Below are 19,632 nucleotides of genomic sequence, written 5' to 3'. Positions count from 1 at the left end.
TGCCAAGTAGAAGGCACTTCCAACCCACCCCTAATCATTGAGAATTTATCATCAAATGAGACAATTAACAATACATAGACAACTCAAAGACTAGCTTTTTATCAGCGTGCAGAAAATAAAATTAAAATATTTTCCTATCTTGCTTTCCTAAGAGCACCATATCTTAAAGTATTCTTAGATATATCAGCTGGCGTCAATAGATGACATGTAAGAAGAGGTTTCCCTGGGTAAACACACTGGGAACACACTAGGTTAAGTAGAGTGAAATGAGTTTCTTCAGCTCATGGATCTTAATAAATGAATTAACGTGCTTGGGAATTTCCATGACTGGGGTATGGTATGTGATACTTCCCCACATATTTTATCTTAGGTCCCTTTTTCAGGAACCATCTTGTGGGGCTTTGTCTTCTTGGTTACCCATTTTGTAGTACCAAGTATGAAGCCTGACACTAGGAGACACTCAGAAACGATCTGTGGGATAAAATAATGAACTTGCTGATTGCCTGACGGCCTGCCAGTCATTGGTTGGCGCTTTACAGAACCAGAGAATAGGCCATGGCTCTTCCACCGTCTGGTGCTGTGTGCTGCTGACTGTTCAGGTTTGCACCAGCTTGAGTTTTCCGTATCTGTCTTTGACTTGGCAAGTCCAGAGGGGCATCTGGAGACATTCCACTCTTGTCTGGGTTGTTCTCTCCAACCCACCCTGTTCCCTTGACAGCCTTCTAGTTCCTCCTCGTCTTCCTGAGAGAGTATTCAAAGGGACTGTGTCAGTCAAAAGCTAGCGTTAATGCCCCAGTGTATGGAATGTGAGTGACTTCTCAGCAGAGCAAGAGGGAGGCTGCCTGAGCCGTGCGGGAGTCAGAAGACTGCCGCTGAGCATTGCAGGGCCAAACAGAAAGCTTTCCTTTTACTTGCACTTTACTTGACCTGTGGATAAACAGACTTTCTATTTCTAGAAATCCCATTGTTTTAACTGCTTTGAGTTTCTTTTGTGAACTTCAAACCCCATGTCTGTATGCAAGACATTTAAAGCTCTGTGGGCCCAGTCTGAAGACTTTTTGTTCCTTTTCTGTTTCCCTTATGTGTTTTGTTCTTATATGCAACACACTCTTAGCTATCCGAGATGCAGCCTTTTCCTTAACAATGTATGACCTTAAAAACAGCAAGCAGGTTGTAGTGTGAGTAGAGAATTCAATATTGTAGAAAACGTGGTAAATGTAACCTTTTAGGGAAGGAATTGAGAGCATATGATTCTTCTTTCTCATTCAGCTGGCTCTGTGCTGGGGGGCCGTGAAGCATTTAAAAACATCATCAAAATGAACAGTATTTCAGTTTCTGTCCTTTAGGAGATTTGGAATGGAGAGAGAAAAATAATATTTACAAAATACTTGCTGTGTTCCAGACTGTGTATCTACGTATGGGATCCTTATCTACATTCATACCTATCTCTGCTCACACAGTATTGGAGGAAAGTGTTGTTTTCCCTCTTTCACAAACAGAGAAACTAAAGATCAGAAAAGCTAGGGAATTTCTGAGATTCATTTATTGAAAGACAAAGACAGGATGATACTGTTAAGGTTCAGAGAAATTGGCTACCTTTTGGGATTCTTTTATTCAAACGAAATTCTTCTAGTGCTAAAATAGTAATGTACAATATTGGAAAGATATATGTGAAACAGAATCCCACAGAGCTTCTGAATATGCTGGTCAGTTTAAGAATACCTGCCTTCCTTTGTCTTCTGGAATGTCCTCCAGTTCTTTGACCTTGGGTTACTCATTATACTTCTTAGAGGCTTTATTTCTTCATTATAAAATTAGAATGGAAAGCATCCTCTTTGCCCATATTATAAGTTTGAGGTGAAGGAATAAATAGTGTAATTTAGGTGAAGGTGAAACTCTTCAGTGCCTTGGAAATATAAGGTATTATTGTCACAAATAGAGATCTAAGTTAGAATGCCTATGATGTGTCTGGGATGCGTGTAATAGACCTCTAATTTTTTAACAAATGTACCTTTGGGGACTGCTTCCAATGAAATTTGGTTCAATTTTCAAGGAAGATGAAAAGTAACCCATTTTTAAATGATCTGTAATTCAATTAAAAAGAATTTTTGAAATAGAGTGGGAGTGTGGGGGGAATGTTAATAATCATTTATGGACACTCACTATATGTAGTATTAGATGTCGATAGTGTGAAGGATGTTAAAGAAATGGAAAGCATGATTTCTGCTCTAGAAAGTTTAAAAAACATAAATATGTTTTATCAAATATTCTTACCTTTCCTACTCATCCAAGACAGTTACTTTACTAGACAGAAATCTAGCTTTTGATATAATAAAGTTCTCCTTTGGACATTAGAATTTATTGGCTTTTTGTAATTCAACACAGTTGCTCCACTGTAAAGAAATTTCAGAATATAAGACCAGGTCTTAAAATCAGAAACTAAAACTCGCAAATCCATTTTTCAGTATATCAATATGTATTTTTAAACAGGCATGTTCCCCCATGAGTTAGTTGGTTACCAGCTTTTGGAACATGTTTAATTCTGAGGAAAGTGGAAATTTTGATTCACATATATTGGTGTTTACGTTTCAAACTTTTTAACAAATTATTATTTTTGGGGTGTATGTAAGTTAGTGCCCTTATATAGGGGACAATCAGTAATTTTGTATCAAATTACATGCTTTTAAGACTTTGCTTTGTTTCTCTCTAGTGGATGATACTGTGGTTGCTATTCCCTACGGAAGTAGACATATTCGCCTTGTCTTAAAAGGACCTGATCACTTGTGTAAGTCAACTCATTTGTTCTTCTTTGGATACTGGGAATTTTAGTCATTATTACATTTTTGTTGTTTCCAGAAGAGATTAAAATTCAGAAATACAAATCTTTCTCCTGTATCATAATAGGATACTTGGAGTACTTGTGTTTGTCTTCTAGTTGCCTGATGAGACAGCAAAACCTCTGTGGTAATTACTTCTAACCACCGTGATCCAGAAAAACACAGAATAGATGCTCCCAATAGGTTGTTCATGAGTTAAGCACATGGTTTTGTGAATATTACTTCTCATTCTCTTTCTTCTTCCTCTCTGATCAATCTCAGTCTCTTCCTTGCCTCACCTCTTTTTTTCCTTCTTTCCAACCTTTCTTCCCTTTCCTTCGTTCTTTCTCTTTTAATTCTTACTCTCATTCCATTACTTCATCAATTCTGGGGAACATAGAAACACCAAACAATCTTAATCCCATGGCATTTAAAGAGAACCACATGGTGTAATTAAGCATCCCATGTATTGAAGATAATGTAGGGCCCTGATATCTTGAACATAACTATTAGGATTCAGGATTGAAGGATAATCATAACCCCAAAGATCAAATGGGAGCATGGCCCCACCAGAGTTTGTACAAGAAAGAGTTTGTACAAGAATTGTCTTCAGTCATGCCAAGCCAGCAGTACACAGCCACATCTTTTTTTTTTTAATTGCCATTTAGTGCTGTTTAGATGTAGACCTGTAAATTACAAACAGAAAATTATAGGCTACAAACAAGGGAAGGGGTAAGAGAAGATATGCTAGTATGTTCTGCAAAATTCAGTTTCACTGAAAGACTTCCACTTCAGTTGATCCCTTGAGTATTTCTGATCTCCTCTGCTGTGATTGTCCCTAGTTCCTACAAAGACATCTGTCATCTTCTGCTCTCTCTTCCCTCCCACACACGTGCCTAAGAAGCCAATTTAGGTAGCAAGCATTATCTTTTGGCATTTGGATTATAAATGAAATCATTCCAGAAAGACAAACAAGAAGGAGACAAATTGGAGCCTGTAAAAGTTCAGATAGCCTACTATAGTCTTTCTAAAAATAAAAATAAACACCCTTCATAGGAAAGGTGGGATTTGAGAGGTCGTGTGAAGTAAAGGAATAAGTAAGGTATAGTTCAGGCAAAGTTAAAAGATGCTGATCAGTCACCTTATATGGATCCAAGTCCTTTTCTAACCCTGAGAAACTCCCAAAAATATATTGTTCACATGTCAAAGGATGATATATGTGTGTACACTGTTACCATTGAAATGATTTGTTTTTCCCCTTAAGAATTGGACAGAATTAACTGCTGGTGTAACAACTTCAGTCAAAAACAGTATTTTTCTGAGCAGCAACAGGCTAAAATAAAACATCCAGATCAAGACCATCACCAAGTGGGACTTACTCTTCATTGCAGAAGAAAGAACCCAAAGGAATAGATGTAGGAGGAGAATTCATTTTTATAAATGGATTAGCCTCCCAGATTTCCTAATTACGTGATCGCTAAGAAGCTGAAGCATTGGCCTTGTTTGGTTTAATTGTTCCAAGGATTTCATAGGTACAGCTGCAAGTGATATTCACAGGTGATGAAAAGCAAAATGGAATCTGCTTTTTCCCCCACAGACATACGTTGGTGACATGTGTATAGATAAGGAAGTTTCTCTTTTGTTTTTGTATTTGGAATATAATTCAGTAACATGAGTCTGTGAACCTGTTTCTCTTGAAACCCTTTTGCCCTTCACTCCCAGAAGAGCTGGTCCAGTATGGGGCCAGCCTTAAATATTTAGGGCCAAACCGGAGCAAGAGGCTTAGACCTCCAAGATTTTTCCAGATCTAAGTGAATTTATGTCCTGGAGATTTTTCCACAAATTAGTGCAAAGACACCCAAGGTAGCTGGAAGTGTGAAAGCTAAAGGAAGGAGATGCTTTCCTCTGATGACACCACTGTGGTTCTGCCACTCCAGCATCCCCTCCATGTGCCTTTGTTCTTCTGTGAGGTCCTCTCTGCTCTGGAGCAGGGAAGGAAGGCCAGACCTATGCCCAGAGAAGGGCTGCATGGCTTCATCTGAGGGGCATAGGGATTTAATAGGATATCGATATTTTCTGCCTGTTGCTATTCCTTCTAGTAGAGAATTTGGAGTGGATAACATCTAGAATAATTAAGTACAAATTCTTTAAGTACTTTAATACCTCCAGTGATCTTAAAGTTGTCTTTAACCCCAAAACTTCCATCTGCAAAACATGTAAGAGGGAAGTCTTTCTGATGGGATGTGGGGTAGGAGACCCAGAGCCCCACCCAGGGGCCCCAACTTTCTGCTCAGTAACCCCTGTCAAAACTTAGGGCCCTTGTGCAAGTGTTAGAAACCATTGTTAGACTTAGTGTATCCATCTTCCTTCCTGCAGTAGGCAGTTACTCTAAATCACCTCTAAATCTCATGAGAATTTAACCTGCTTTGAGATCCACATCATAATGACCCTCATCCCTGTCATGCTCTGATTTCCTAAAACAAAAAGTTCTTCTTGGGCTTTGTCATTGGCCAGGTTTAGATTGGAATGCTCTAGGGATCAAGAAGTTCTTCTCTCTGTCTTAAGTTCTTATGAAATATCATGTACACATACAAGACAAAATGCATTAAGAAAAAGGATTTTAAAAAACAGAGAAGTAAAGGAGATAGTTAGTTCCCTGCCCTTAAGTCACTAGAGTTTCTTCATTGTGAGCATTAACACACATGCAATAAGTAGCCAGAAAGCACAAATAAATACAAGGTAATGCATGCAGTGAACGCTGAAGGAACTCAGAGATGCACTCTGGGTCTCACAGAGCAAAAGGAAAACTGCAGAGTATTCTAGAGCGAGGGCCATAAAGACTGAAATCAATGAGACATGTACGGGATATGGTTTAGTCAAAGGAATAGGACTGCAGTAAAGTCGGTTACCCAAATGAAGTCATCTGGGGAATCAAAGATGTTTTGACAGGGAGCCTTGAATTCTTGGCTAATGAGTTTTAAAATAATTTCATTTGCTGAGTAAATTCCTGTGTGACCCAGGGGTGCCTGTATATTTTGTTCCTGTCACATACAGTGGTGTCAGCCGTGTAAGGAATGATGCTTCTCCCTTACGTAGCTCTAGACTCTGCCGCATGGGATGTGCTTGCCTGTGGTCTGTGGTAGCCCTGGGAACATCTTCTCTCCTCTTCATGTGTTTGATTATGTAGATCTGGAAACCAAAACCCTCCAGGGGGCTAAAGGTGAAAACAGTCTCAGCTCTACAGGCATCTTTCTTGTGGACAATTCTAGTGTGGACTTCCAGAAATTTCCAGACAAAGAGATACTGAGAATGGCTGGACCACTTACAGCAGATTTCATTGTCAAGGTGAGCCCGTTTAGGTATCTTGTTTTCAAGTCCCATCCAAACCGGTGTTATAATCCCCTAAAGAGAGAGAGAGACTTCAGGTTTTGACATAGGTTCGAAAAGCTTGTTATCCAGGAAATGTTTAATTCAAGGGTGTTGAGCTACATCCTGGACTTTATAAGAATATGCAATAATTATAAGGTTCTAGGGAAATATATATATATATATGTATTTGTGTGTGTGTAAGTTAATAAAAAAGACCACTGTATCATTAGTTGGGGGATACAAACTGTTTTTAAAACAAGTTAGGATATAGTCATTGAATCATGTAAGGAGTCCTCGGTCAAAGAGAAAGACAAATGAATAATCCACAGACTTGGTCATGCTTCCAACTGCAAGTTCTGTTTTCTCTTGTACTGGCCGCAAGACCAAGTTGTTTCCTTCTTCAGAGCTCCCCTGGTCTTCAAGGTAATAGAAAACACATTGCTGGAAGCAACATACACGTTCTGTAGGAAAAATGTACACACTGGAAGAATGTTTGGGAATCACAATAAAATAAAAACATTTTTTTTTCCTTCAGTAGGTCAGAAGGACCTGAAGGATTTCAGCTGTAAAGCTGTAAAACTTGTAATGTGTCCAGGACTTCATAAATTTTTCATCATGGGACCTGGAGCCAGAGGACATTTGATTTAAGCTAAGGCTTGATGACCCCATGGCAGCTGGAAGGAAGAATGTGTACAGGAAAATGGAATAGGCAGTGAGGTGGGTTGGGAGAAGGGGTCCAGAGTTCTGTCCTCTGTCTCCATCTGCATGGTAGCCCTTTTTAATCCAGTCCAGATGCCAACCACATGACCATGGACGGGAAGCCACAAACCATGAGAGATAGCTTACAATAGAAATGATGTTGTAGGTAACTAAATAGTTTCAGTTGAGCAAATAAATACAGTTAAAAAAAAAAAAGAAAAAGGGCAAGAGGTGTCTTAATTTGTTGAAGCCCTCAAAGTACTGTTGAATGATGCACTGAAACTAATTTCCCTAGTGGCCTTGCAAGAATTAATGCACATACTGAAAATACGGAGTTGAATTTAAGTAATACTGTCCACATCTGAACAGTTCACAGCATTGTCAAATGCATTTCATATGTCCAGCTGTCTTCTGCACATCACCACTTGGATGTCCCATAGGCACAATGAGCTCAAAATGTCCAAAATCGGACTTGTCTAGCCCTAGAAACCTACTTTATCTTCTTTACTTCTTATCTTGTGGGATAACACACCATTTACCCCACCGAGTCAGAAACCTGTGATTCACACCAGTTCACCTTCCCTTAGACACCCCTCGTTAGACATTAAACTTTGTAAGCTCTGCCTCCACACCGTCTCTCAAAACTGTTCTTTCTTCTCCATCGTTGCTGCCAGTGTCTTAGTTTAGGTCTTTGTACGTCTCACTTGAGTGAATGCCATGGACTGTGCATTAGTTTCGTGGCCTTGGACATTGTCCATGTTGCCTTCAGAGTGGATTTTCTAAAACTGTAGCTGCCCTGTACGTGATGCTGCATTGCCTCCCGCCTGCATGCAGTACTTTGGGGTTAAAATGCAAACCCATAGCATAGCATCTGTTACTCTGAGTAACCTGGATTCTGTCTACCTTTCCAGCCTCATCTTTGACTCTTTACCTCCTGTTTCAAGCAACTGAATTGCTCACAGGTCCCAGCCGCGTGCACTCGCGTAACTCTTTATCTTTGCATAATGCTGTGCCCTCTGTCACTGCTGCTCTTGTCTTTGCTTCCTCTATTTTCTTCACTAACTCATACTTGTACCGGAGACTTTCTCCTCACAGCAGCATTTTGTGACTCAACCTCAAATTCTGGTTTACATCACATCTACCCATTGTGTGTTCCTCAAGGGCAGATAGAGAGTTGTATCTGTCTTTGTACCTCCATAGAAAACAAAAAAACAAATAAACAAAAACCAATAAGCACCAAGGAGTGCTGGATGAATAAAGGACTTTTACCACATGGCAATTGCTGAAGTAGGCCAGATGTGACATCTTTATTTTACCTGCAAGGAAACTGAGCCTGAGGGAAGTTGAGTGGTGTGCCAGCTCACACTGATGATAAGCCAAGGCCAAGTATCGCATCTCCTTACTGACTTGTCGTTTTTGTTGTTTTTGTTTTTAGTGGAGGTGCTGGGGGCTGAACCCAGGCCCTCGTGCGTGCTGAGCACGTGCTCCCTCTGCCACTGATCTCCTTACTTACGGCCCACAACACTTTTTAGTATGCTGTTGCTTCTAAGAGTGTATCTTTTTTCTTCTATATGTAACTATATGTATTAAAGGACATACGGACTTTAAAGGCATTTCTGACACTTTCCTAGATACCTAGCACCTGATCTTCTTTCAGAGACAGGCTAAGCTATCATTTTAGTGATTTTTGCATTATATCCTACCTGGCAACCTAGCTTCAGGTTGCAAATGAGAGGAGATAAGGTTTAATTAGAAAATATCAGAATCATATAAATGTAAAGTTATTCTAAAATAGATGATATAATTTTTCAATTTATTTATTCAAACTTGCAAGTGAGCCAGAGGATGTATGAAGATATAGACAAAAAGGAGAAAATTACCTTTTTTCCCCAGTGATTTATAATGAAGCAACCTTTTCTTCCCTAATTTTCCCCAGGAAATAGCTAAAAATGAAAGATTACCATTTGTTAATTTATCATCTTTGGTGATTCAGGTGCTTAGAAATTATACACACAGTTTGTAATTCAGTTTTCAGTATCATTTGAGGTGTAATCTCTTTTGCATTATACATTAATTTAAGCAATGACTTCCTTTTTGAATGAGATACACAGGGATCCGAATGGTCTTTGGCAGCATCTCTGGAAGTTTATTGCCAAAATACCATTTTTGTTTATTTAAGAGGAAAAGGCTTTTTTTTGCATGAAAGGAAGATTTTTCTCACAGTGAGAATTGTTACAAATTGCCATTGATTGCAAAATTATGTTTTAGAATCTCCTTTTGTGGCTACCTTCAAAAATAGACTAAACTCTCAACTTACTTTCTAGGGGATTATGCCTTCCAAAAACTTGTACTTCATATGCTGGCTGTACAAACATTTTTGGCAATGCTAGCATAAAGTGGTAGAAAGGATAAGCACTCTAGAAGCTTGTATATTCTCCTGCTTAGTGTGTCCTTGAGTATGTTGTTTTACCTCCTTGAGCCTGTTCACTCATTTGAAAAATGGTAATAAAATATCCCCCCATAGAGTCTTTGTGAGGAATTGAATGAGATAGCGTGTGTAAAAGCTGTAGCTACTTGCTACGGGCTAATGTGATTAAGACAGGCTTTGTGAAACTTAGGCAGCCTGTGAATCTCAGGTAGGATTGAAATAATCAATTCTTTTCTCCAGTGGAGGCTGAGCTTTGGCAAATGTTTAATCCCAGGTTGCTCTGACCCTGCCACCCAACCTGTCTCTAGATGGCCACCCCGTTCCAGTCACCCTTGTGTTCTTACAAGGGGAGAATCATTGTTGTAAGCCAAATATTCTAGAGTGGAAGAGTCTAAATTAACTAAAGGAAAGAAAAGAAGCATGTAATTAATAGTGATTCATTTTCCCACCCTCCCACCCAACTTTTACGGGTAGTGATTCCCCCAATAAATACGCTTCTTTATGCTGATTGATTCCCATTACAATACACTGCATTTCTTGTTGGGTTTCCCACATTGTCTTACCAGTAGAACAGCCAGGGTAAAGACACAGAGTTAGAGAACCAACTCCTCACCTTTCTCTGACACTGCGAGTGGCAGACCCCTGCCCAGTCCAGCCCCCCGGCTCCACTCTGGTCATTTCTTTTCTGCCCTCCTTCTCTATCCAAGCACTGAGACTCTCCTTCCAGTGGTGACATCTTTTCCACCTCTTTGTTCCTTAGCCAGTATTACACTCATGATTTGCAAAGACACATCTCTGATCTACTACTCAAGGGCTGTGGGCAGCAAATCCATAACCAGCATCTCTCATGCAACCCTGAGACTGGAGGCCTGTGGGCCGGACTGCCGTATCTCCCAGTGTTGAGGTCTGGCAATCTGGGAGGACTAGAAGACTATATTAAAGTAAGAAGTGTAAAAGTAAAGTTGGGTGCTAACAGTTTTTTATCATTATTTTTACTGAACAATCCCTAATCTTAGCATTTCCAACTGTTAAAACAGTGGAATAACTGAGTCTCTGTTTTATTCCAATAATAGCATTTTTACAAGCCCTTTCTGCTACACTAAAGCCCTACTCTACCTAAGGAGACAGCCTTCAAAGGAGGGTGGAAAGTACTATTGGGTAAGGGCTATGTTATAACAATACTGCTTCTTTTCATAAATTTTATCAACATTATCAATGTTACCAACATTTTATCAACAAGAAATGATCAGTAACATCTTCAAGAAAACTGACAGATACATATAAAAAGATAACTCTTCTAGGAGTCTGTCACGAATTATAGTTTGCAATTCCAAAATTGTTCTGGTGGTAGATGGGAATAGCAAATCCTCAAGAAACTAAAAATATTTTAAAATGCTTTTGTAATCAGTGTATAATTTGCTCCTTAGCCAATATTACACCCACTGTTTGCAAAGGCACATCTCTTAAAAGGACTGTGATCAGCATGTAATTCATTTGCTTGTTCATTCATGTATTCATTTATTCAGCAATTATTTGGATACCTGCTGTGTGCCAGACATTATAGATGATGCTGAAGAGTGATCAGCAAAATGGTACCTGCCTTCACAGAGTTTACAGAGTATGGAGGAGAAAGGCAATAAAATAACAACTATGTCCATATTAAGTGTTTGTAAACACGTAAGTGCTCTAAGAAAGATCTTATTATTGTTGCATATCCTTGAAGGCCCACCAGAGCATTTTAAAATATTTTTACAGTTTCTTGAGGATTTGCTATTACCATCCACCAGCAGAATAGCCCAAAATTGAATTCAGTAGACTGAGGCATTTAATAAATAGATTCACCTGTTTTCTATTTTATTCCCTCCCTAGCAGGCCTATAGATTTATTTCCCCCATGTCCAAGCCCTCCCAAGCCATGATATCCCTGGCTGCCCTGAGAGCAGGTGCCCAAGACGAATCCCATTGTGGGTCCCAGCTTGGAGGTGCACAGTGACGGGTCTGCCCATGGCTCCCTTTTGCCCACCTGTCCTCACAAAGAGCACAATTTAACTGCAGGCAAGACAAATGGGGGATCCCTGACTACCAGCTCCTGTGCCCGCCCATCTGGGGCAAAAGTTTCTACATTGAAAGAGAAAGGAACATAGTTGGGGACCTTCCCAAGGCTCACAAATTATCCTTTTCCCAACTGAGAAGAAAAAGTATGGAATTTCATAGTGCTTCACTTGGAAGAGCTGGTGTGTTCTTGAAGTCTTTCGTGTGTTTGAAGTCTGTCCTTGATTCCTTTGAGTCTACAATGGCCTGGAAGCTGGAAGCTTAGCAGTTACTCATACACACATTTGTACTGCCCTGAAGCTCTGCCATGACCGTGAGATCAATTGCTATGGAAAGTGCCTAGGTTTTTGTCTTCTCCTTTACTTTCAATGTGATAAGTCATTACATTGGGTTAGAAACACTGAACCATTGTAATTATAGGAAGAAAAACTTGGTTCAGAATATTCTTTTTCCTTATTAACTTGAAGAGGTCAAAATTACATATGCCAGATCGTTTAGCTCCCTAAAACATATTTCTTATGTGTCAAACTGAGCTTTCAACGTGAACTTGGGAACCAAAACCTGATATTTGAGAATTTAGGGGTTTTGAAGCTCCAGCCCTAATGATAACAAGGGTCCCGGCAGCCCAGAATTAATAAAGCCAGGAAGAGGAACATGGCCGTTCATCTCTGTAAGCAACAATTAAGCCATAAAACTTAGACATCCATTTAGCCTCTTCTTTGTATTTAAAATATTGTTTCTACTCTAAAGTGTAAATGTAAAGTTAAGAGGATACTGAAAAGAGTTATAAGGATACCACTAAAGATAAATGTCTATCTTCCCAATGCTAATAATTCTCAGTTCCATGGATAGGATGGCAGCTTTAGAGCCAGTCAGACCTGCATTCAGATCCCTGCTCTGCTGTTTTCTTGCTGTGCAGCCTTGAGCTAGTCACTTAACCTCTCTGAGCCTCATTTTTCCCATTGTAATGTAAATGTGGAATATAATACAGAATAGTTTTAAGATTCAGTTTAATATAAATAAAATATCCCTGCACACAATAGGAATGTAATAATTGCTGGTTGTTGTGGTAATTGTAGTTGTTATTACTAAAGGAAGAAGGTGAGTGTAAAGAAGGGAGAAGCAAGAATGTTACCAGAGTGGAAGGAACCAAACAAGATTATGTGCTCAGAGATTTGGATGCATCATGATTGGTTTCATCTATTTGAAATAAGATGTCTGAGTTATTTCCAATCTCTTTTCAAATCTGGGCATAGAGTCTCCACATCTGTGGTTACTGTCCATCATTTTCATTGAACTCATTAAGAACAATATTCTTCCTAAGTTTCCTGTTTTTCCTTCAGTGTGGTGTTTACTAACCTTCCTGTCTTGGTGCTAACATTTCTTGTCATTCATTCCTTCTTCTTTGAGCTTGAGGTGCTTTTATTGATAATTCCGAGGGAGCTGAAAAAAGGACCTGCTGCATTTTTTTGTCTCTTTAACCAAACCAAAAGATAAGCCCAGACCCTGTACATTTATTCTGGAACAAGGTTTCTCCCAGTATTTTGATGTTATATCTTCCTCATTTTGATTCCCCCCACACGCATACCTTTCTAGGACTTAGTTTAATTTCTAGCATCCCAGAGGGGACCCTTGCAAAATAATCCATCTCTCCAGATCTAAACAAATGTTCTGGCCTTTTTATTTTTTCATGGAGCTTGTGTTCAAATGAGAGTCCTCTTCTAATAGCTTTCCAGCATGATAACCACACATCCCAAGAGAGCTATCGACTTCTGTGAGCTAAAATAAAAGAAAGAAAGGAAAAAAGAGAGAGACAGAGAGAGCTTTCCAAAGAATGTGATTAATACCACCTCCCTAAGCAAGCAATTAGATATCCTGTATCTGACACATAGGACTGAAAAATATTAATCTGTCAGCCATGCTCCCCGTTTGTGAAAGACACTGTATTGCTTCAGCTGTTTTTGCTTTAAAGTAGGGAATCGTATCACTGTTTATTCTAATTAGGAAAGACCTGGATGCTTTGTGGGTCAGAATCCTAACATAAGATGAGATATCCTGTAGCTTTTCTCTTTCTTTTTTCTCCTTTCCAGGCCTTCCAGATTTTCTAGGGAACATTTCATATTCTCATCCCAACTCCAAAAACTGATCTAGGGTTTTGCACCTAGTCCCTGTTTCTTTCCCTGTGCACCCTCAGTGTTTAATCCAGTTTGCAAGCTCAGTAATAGAAAAGGAAAGAAGTAAGGCTATCTTTTAAAAAATCTGAAGCCCAAGTCCACCCATTTAACCTAGAACCTAGACAAACAGCAGCTGGGACAGTGCTGTGGCTTGGAAACATTAAGAGACTTAGACCACGTGGCTCTGCTGACCCTGATGCTTCTCTAATTGCTGTGATGGAGCTGGAGTAAGAGGTGGTCCTCTCGGTTGTCCATGCAGCTTCCTTTAGTATAATGAGTAGTCCAAGCCTTGCCCTTGCCCAGCTGTCTAACTGTTGTATGACATGTCATTCTGTCTTCATGAAATCAGGGCATTGTTCCTATTGGATACTTTTTCTTCTTTTTCAGTTTGAGTGTTTTCCTCAGCCTGGTAGTTTTAAACCATTAAAGAAGCATTGCCTCACATCCCCCCTTTAAAAAAAAAAAAAAAAGATGTAATTTCCATAAACACATGTTTTACTTGAAGTAAATGCTTTTGTAGTGTAAGTTGGTGTTTTTCAAAGTTTAATTTTTGGACTGTCTAGATTTGAACTGCCTGGATCTCTGGTCTTGAGCCCAGGATTTTGCATTTTAGCAAGTTTCCAATTGGTAGCTGTGCACATTAAGGTATAGGAATCACTAAGTTGCCGGGAAACTCCAAGTATGTCTCTGAATGGGAAGAGCTACTTAATTCTTTAACTCTTTTTCTCTCTTACCCAATGACAGTATCTTAATTTTTTTGCAGCACTTTGCGTTTATAATTTTGTTAGAATAAATTGTCTGTTTCTGAACCTATATTAGAAAATCAACAGAATTTTACCTGTTACACAGAGAGGTTGAAAATAAAAGAGAGGGAATAAGTGGCTTGGGATACAGTCCTGCTAGAATCACAAGTTGAGACACTGCTATCCCCTGTTCTGTGTCGACAGAATTGGGCAGAGGGTGATCATGATGGTAAATGCAAGGATCCTTTGCTGGTTGAATGAGAAGGTGGGTGGTACCGCCATTGCCCCTTCTCTTCCAGTACCATCCTTCACACAGCCTCAGACCATCAGTCCTACCACACATCTTTGTCCAAGTTGCAAGAAGCCCAGAGAGCACCTCTTTGTCACCCTGTTCCTCTACTTTGCCATTGTCTCCCGCAGATCCGCAACTCGGGGCCTGCTGACAGCACAGTCCAATTCATCTTCTATCAGCCCATCATCCACCGATGGAGGGAGACGGATTTCTTCCCTTGCTCAGCAACCTGTGGAGGAGGTAATGGTGTTTGCTTGGCCCAGGAGCTATTGACCTCTCCCAGGGAAGACTCAGCTGTTGGAAGAATAGAGTCACTTGGACAGGGAAGACAGGTAGTCCAGTGATGGGTCACATCCTTTCTTCTGGATGAGGCCAGATCCTGAAGCCTTCCTGTGAGGCAGATGCCTCCAATAATGTAGACACCCCATGAACATATTCTGTCTGTAGAATCCCAGCAGATGAAATGGTGTTTACTCCTTTCGTTGTTTCAGGGGAGGCCAGGACAGGGAATATCACAGCCTGGCAACAGCTTACTCTTGAGGTGATTCTGTTCATTTGAGAACAAACTACTCACCTGGTGGAATTAACTTATTTATCAGGATTCAAGTAAAGCATGTCAGGCCTACTACATAACATGATGTGTCCAAGAAGAAGCAGAGGTTAATTTAATTCAAGGAAGTAGTTTGTTACCAGAAAAAAAAAGTCCCAGCACCATAGATAGGCTTAGCTATTTTGGGGCTCTGTCCCGTCATCCTTGTGGTAAAAGGAATGCCACTTGTGTTATTTACACGTTAAAACACATCTCTCCTGAAGAGTTACTGCATGAATTCCTGTCTCTGCTCCATCATGTCTGTAACATGAACATTTTGTGTTACTGGAAAAGGTCACCCTCCACCTATTTTTCTTTAATAATTACTGAAATGGTTACATAGTAATTTCTTTGAGTTATTTTATAATCATTTAGCCATATCCCTATAGAAGATACTCAGTTCATTTAAACTTCTGTATTATAATGTAATGAATAACTTAATATCTAAATATTTTTCTCCTTTCAAATCATTTCCTTGGAATAAATTCACAAGAGTGAGTTTCAGAATTTTTGTGGCTATTGGCATATATTACCAAAATTCTTTCCAGAAGGGTAACAAGTTCTATGACTATTTAAGTTCTGTTGCCAGCTGAGTCAGTATTTGTGAACTATCATTTTTTAAAGTTTTGGTAATTCAATGGATATAAAGTTGTATGTATAGTCATTTAAAAATGAGCACATCAGATAAATTCTAGCTCCCACTTCATGGAAGCCTGTTAATTGGCTTGCTTTAAGTAGCTAGTCCACATAGATACCGCTAGATTATTTTGACAAGAGAAAAGAAGGATAGTGCCTCAAAATGGAGACAAATGATTATCCATTAATTTTTGTAAAACAGTAACAGCATATGATGTAATTCATCTTCAGCTGTGTTACCTGTGTCTACATAATGTGAATAGATCATTGAGAGTGAGGTTGTATACAGCAATGTTAGATTGTAGCTTAAAAACAGTGAAAAATACCATCAAGTCCTTTCACTTGATTTTACAAGACAATTAATTCAACACTGTAAGCATTTCAGTAAAATCGTGTTTCCAGTTGCTTTGTCTGTGGTGAACAGAAAATTACTTTGTTTAAAAATAAAGTGCCAATTACCTTGATATTTATGGGAATATGTTATTTTGATACACCTGTTGATGACTAGCACAGGAAGCAGTTTCAAAGAAAGAAATCTAAGGAAATAATTTTTTGCTTCTTTTCTTCTTAAATGAAAACCATGTTTTGTAAGAAGGAACAATTCAATAATATGCCTGCTGTGCCAGTTTCACGTAGACCTGCTGTTGGGCTGTGATTTCAGTAAGCTTAATAATGGCTTGCTATATAAGGAGGCAGTTCATGTTAGATTCATATATAAGCCTACCTCTTTAGGGCTTTATTTGCCTCCTGTCTAAGTGAAAAAGTAGAACCATCAGTGGTTTTCAAATGTTTTGAGTTATCAAACCCTTTCCTCAGGGAAATCTTACTAGGAAGGCAGATTAAAAAAAATACTGGTCAGATGAAGATCTAAAGGATCTGGAAACCAACCTTCCTCCCCGTCCGTGGACCACAGTTTGAAAATTCCTAAAGAAGTCATCTCTAAATTCCTTTCTATGTTTCTGTTCCAGATTCAGCTAGTTGACTATTTTGCTAAGTGCAAAGAACTCCTACTCCAAATATATTGTGAAACTTGAAATAAAAACACTCTCTGACCATTGTGGTCATGTGTTCCATTTTTATTCGAAGTTTTCATCTCACACACTTGAGAAGAGCTTCACAGCCACATTTTTAAGCTGACAAATTACAATTTATAAAAATCGCAACCTGACATTTACAGCTTACTTACTGCTTATGCCTGTGTTTTACTCCATGATACATTCTGTCCTTGAGTAGAAATTACTTTCTGGAAAAATTATAAAATAATGAGCTTGTTAGCAAATTCTCTGCTTTAGGTATGATGTAATTGAAAGACAACAGTATCTTTACTTCTAAAATCTTATTTTGCTTTTTGATTTTCTTATAAGACAAAAAGTTAAATGCAACATGTGTTCTTATCCATTACTTTTCATGCTTTTCATCTTTATAGTAAAACTGTTAAAAAGTCTTTTTTTAGGTCTTTAAAGAACAATTAATTTTTGTGGACAGTCTGAGAACACAGCCTCAAGCCAGGAAATCTGGTTTATAAGCGTCCTTCTGATTTCCTGAAATCTTCCCCAAGAATTTTAACCACTCTAAATCTGACTTTCTAACACGCATTTAGCAATAACAATATTCAGCCACTGCCTAGGGAGGATATATTTTGGGGTTGATTAGGGTTAGAATGATATAAAAAGCCTAATTTAGAAAAAATACACTATATACATTTCTTTTTCACCCCAAGAATCTAAGTTCTCATCACCACCCCACCAGAAATCCACAAAACGAGAGAGGCCGGTAGGAGAGGTAAAACATATAATGAGTAGAATTAAATATTACTCAGCAACACTATTAAAGAAAAAAAGAGGATTCTCTTAACAGTGGAGATTTGGTCATGGAAACCAAAAAATACTGGCTCGAGACTTAGAGAAATAATGAAAGATTTTAAAGCAAAAATTGAACAGTAAGAAGTATTTTTTTAAGTTGTGCAGGGAAACTTGGGATTCATGATGGTTATTGCTGGGGTCTTAGTCATCCATTTACTCAGCTTAACCCATTCAGGTTGAATTAAGGCACCAAAAAACCCCCCAAAAACAGTTTTCCTAGGCAGCTGGCAGGACCCAAATCTGTGTTATATTCCATGGTCCCCCATTGACAAGGAGGGCAGTATTGATTTTTTTTTTAATTTAGAAGTTTTTTCTACCTGATGCCCCAGGTGCAAGAGAGATAATTTTGCACCCTTGTATAAGATGGTTGGTAAACAAATATTATCTATTTTTGATGCAGAATTCTGTTAGACTTTTAGATTATACAAAACAAATTAATAAGAATGGTCCTTAGAACAGAGTCTTACAGTCTAGCTATATTCTTATGTAGTTCGAGCCCTATAATTATTAAAATTTGTGTGGAAAAACACAGTATTTGAGGTCTACAAAAATTAACGAGCCTTCTATTTATCTGACTTTTGTCCTGAAAATGACTGGAGCATTGGGGGAAAATGTCCATGAATATGAGATGGCCAAAAAGCCTAAGGGAATATATGGCATTGATCTGTGCATTTAAACTTGCCCGAACGGTTTGATACTTGCAGGTTACCAGCTGACATCGGCTGAGTGTTACGATCTTCGGAGCAATCGCGTGGTTGCTGACCAATACTGTCACTATTACCCTGAGAACATCAAACCCAAGCCCAAACTTCAGGAGTGCAACTTGGATCCCTGTCCAGCCAGGTCAGTCAAATTTACCAGTTTGTTTAGCATACACATAAACCAGGTTCAGATAAGCTTCTTAAGTTAAAATTTTTTAATTAGAAGTAAAATGGAATTTACAATAAATAAGTGCTGCTGCCCAGTATCCATCCCTGTCCTGTGTTATTAGAGCCCACACCCCTGTTCTGGCCGCTGTTCAATGCCATCGCAGGGTCTATGAATTTCCCGTTTGTGAAGCTACAAGGTGAAGCACTCTGTAGAGTCATCTTCTCTTCTGATCTCTTTTCATTCTGGTTACTTGTTCTGACCTTAACAAATGGGATGGCACGCTGTTGTCAGGATTCTTCCCTGTTACCTCTGTCACCAGATTGGTGAGAGAATCAGAGCAGACCGTATTCCAGGGTCACAATGGACCCCTTTTAGTCTGTGCTGGTCCGTGCTGACTCCCTGGAGTCCAAACCAGTCTTAAAATAATTCTTCTGCATTTAAATAAACTCAGCCTTCGTTGAAGAGAAAGCAGGACTTATTTCTAACAGTCAGATTTTTTTAAAAGTTCTTTTTAATTAAGAGCTTTAAAGAGATATTTGACACTTTCACATATGTTTGCTTTGGGGAAGCCATAATTAGCCCTCAGTTATTTGCAGGATCAAGAATCAGACTGATGAATGAAACATCTCATGAGTAGTCACAGAAGTGCAGGTCAGGAATCTTTCCATGGGTGGAGCAATTGCCTTTTTCATTGCAACACTTCCTGGTAACTCTCTTGGTTAACTTAGCTTACTCATCCTCAACACATGAGAGAGGATATGTGAAAACTCTTCTGCAAAACTAATCACAAAGACCAGAAAATGGAGAATCCTTTCCAAGTCCCTTGGATTTCTGAGAAATACTTCAAGGTTATTTTTTAAAATCATAGTTTACTTAATTATATATTCATAAAACAAAACTTTGAATAGTTAAACTACTACTGAATAATGTGAATAATGTGGATGAAAATCATTCTATCTTGAATTGTAGGCAGTGTGATTTTAAGTTTTGTTTTCTGCTGTTTACTTTTTAAAAGTTCTTTTCTTATATTCTTTCTACCTCATGTTCATAAATTCTAAAGTCTACACGTGATGTGAAATTGCTGTTACTTACTCATAGAAACT

General features: G+C 38.8%; 1 protein-coding gene across 3 annotated transcripts in view; it reads left to right on the top strand.

The window, feature by feature from the left end:
- ADAMTSL1 (ADAMTS like 1) overlaps window positions 1-19,632 on the top strand; it is an 825,746-nt gene that overhangs the window by 585,797 nt on the left and 220,317 nt on the right. For all 3 annotated transcript variants that reach the window (XM_045509897.2, XM_045509896.2, XM_010946030.3), the window contains 4 exons: window positions 2,711-2,785; window positions 6,004-6,161; window positions 14,701-14,812; window positions 18,364-18,502. In XM_045509897.2, the coding sequence (XP_045365853.1) occupies window positions 2,711-2,785; window positions 6,004-6,161; window positions 14,701-14,812; window positions 18,364-18,502 (484 nt within the window). The remainder of the gene's footprint in view (window positions 1-2,710; window positions 2,786-6,003; window positions 6,162-14,700; window positions 14,813-18,363; window positions 18,503-19,632) is intronic.

Source organism: Camelus bactrianus, chromosome 4, assembly GCF_048773025.1.
Source record: "Camelus bactrianus isolate YW-2024 breed Bactrian camel chromosome 4, ASM4877302v1, whole genome shotgun sequence".
Taxonomy (NCBI): domain Eukaryota; kingdom Metazoa; phylum Chordata; class Mammalia; order Artiodactyla; family Camelidae; genus Camelus; species Camelus bactrianus.
The sequence above is the reverse complement of the archived record's forward strand: the minus strand, read 5'-3'. Positions and strand labels throughout refer to the sequence as shown.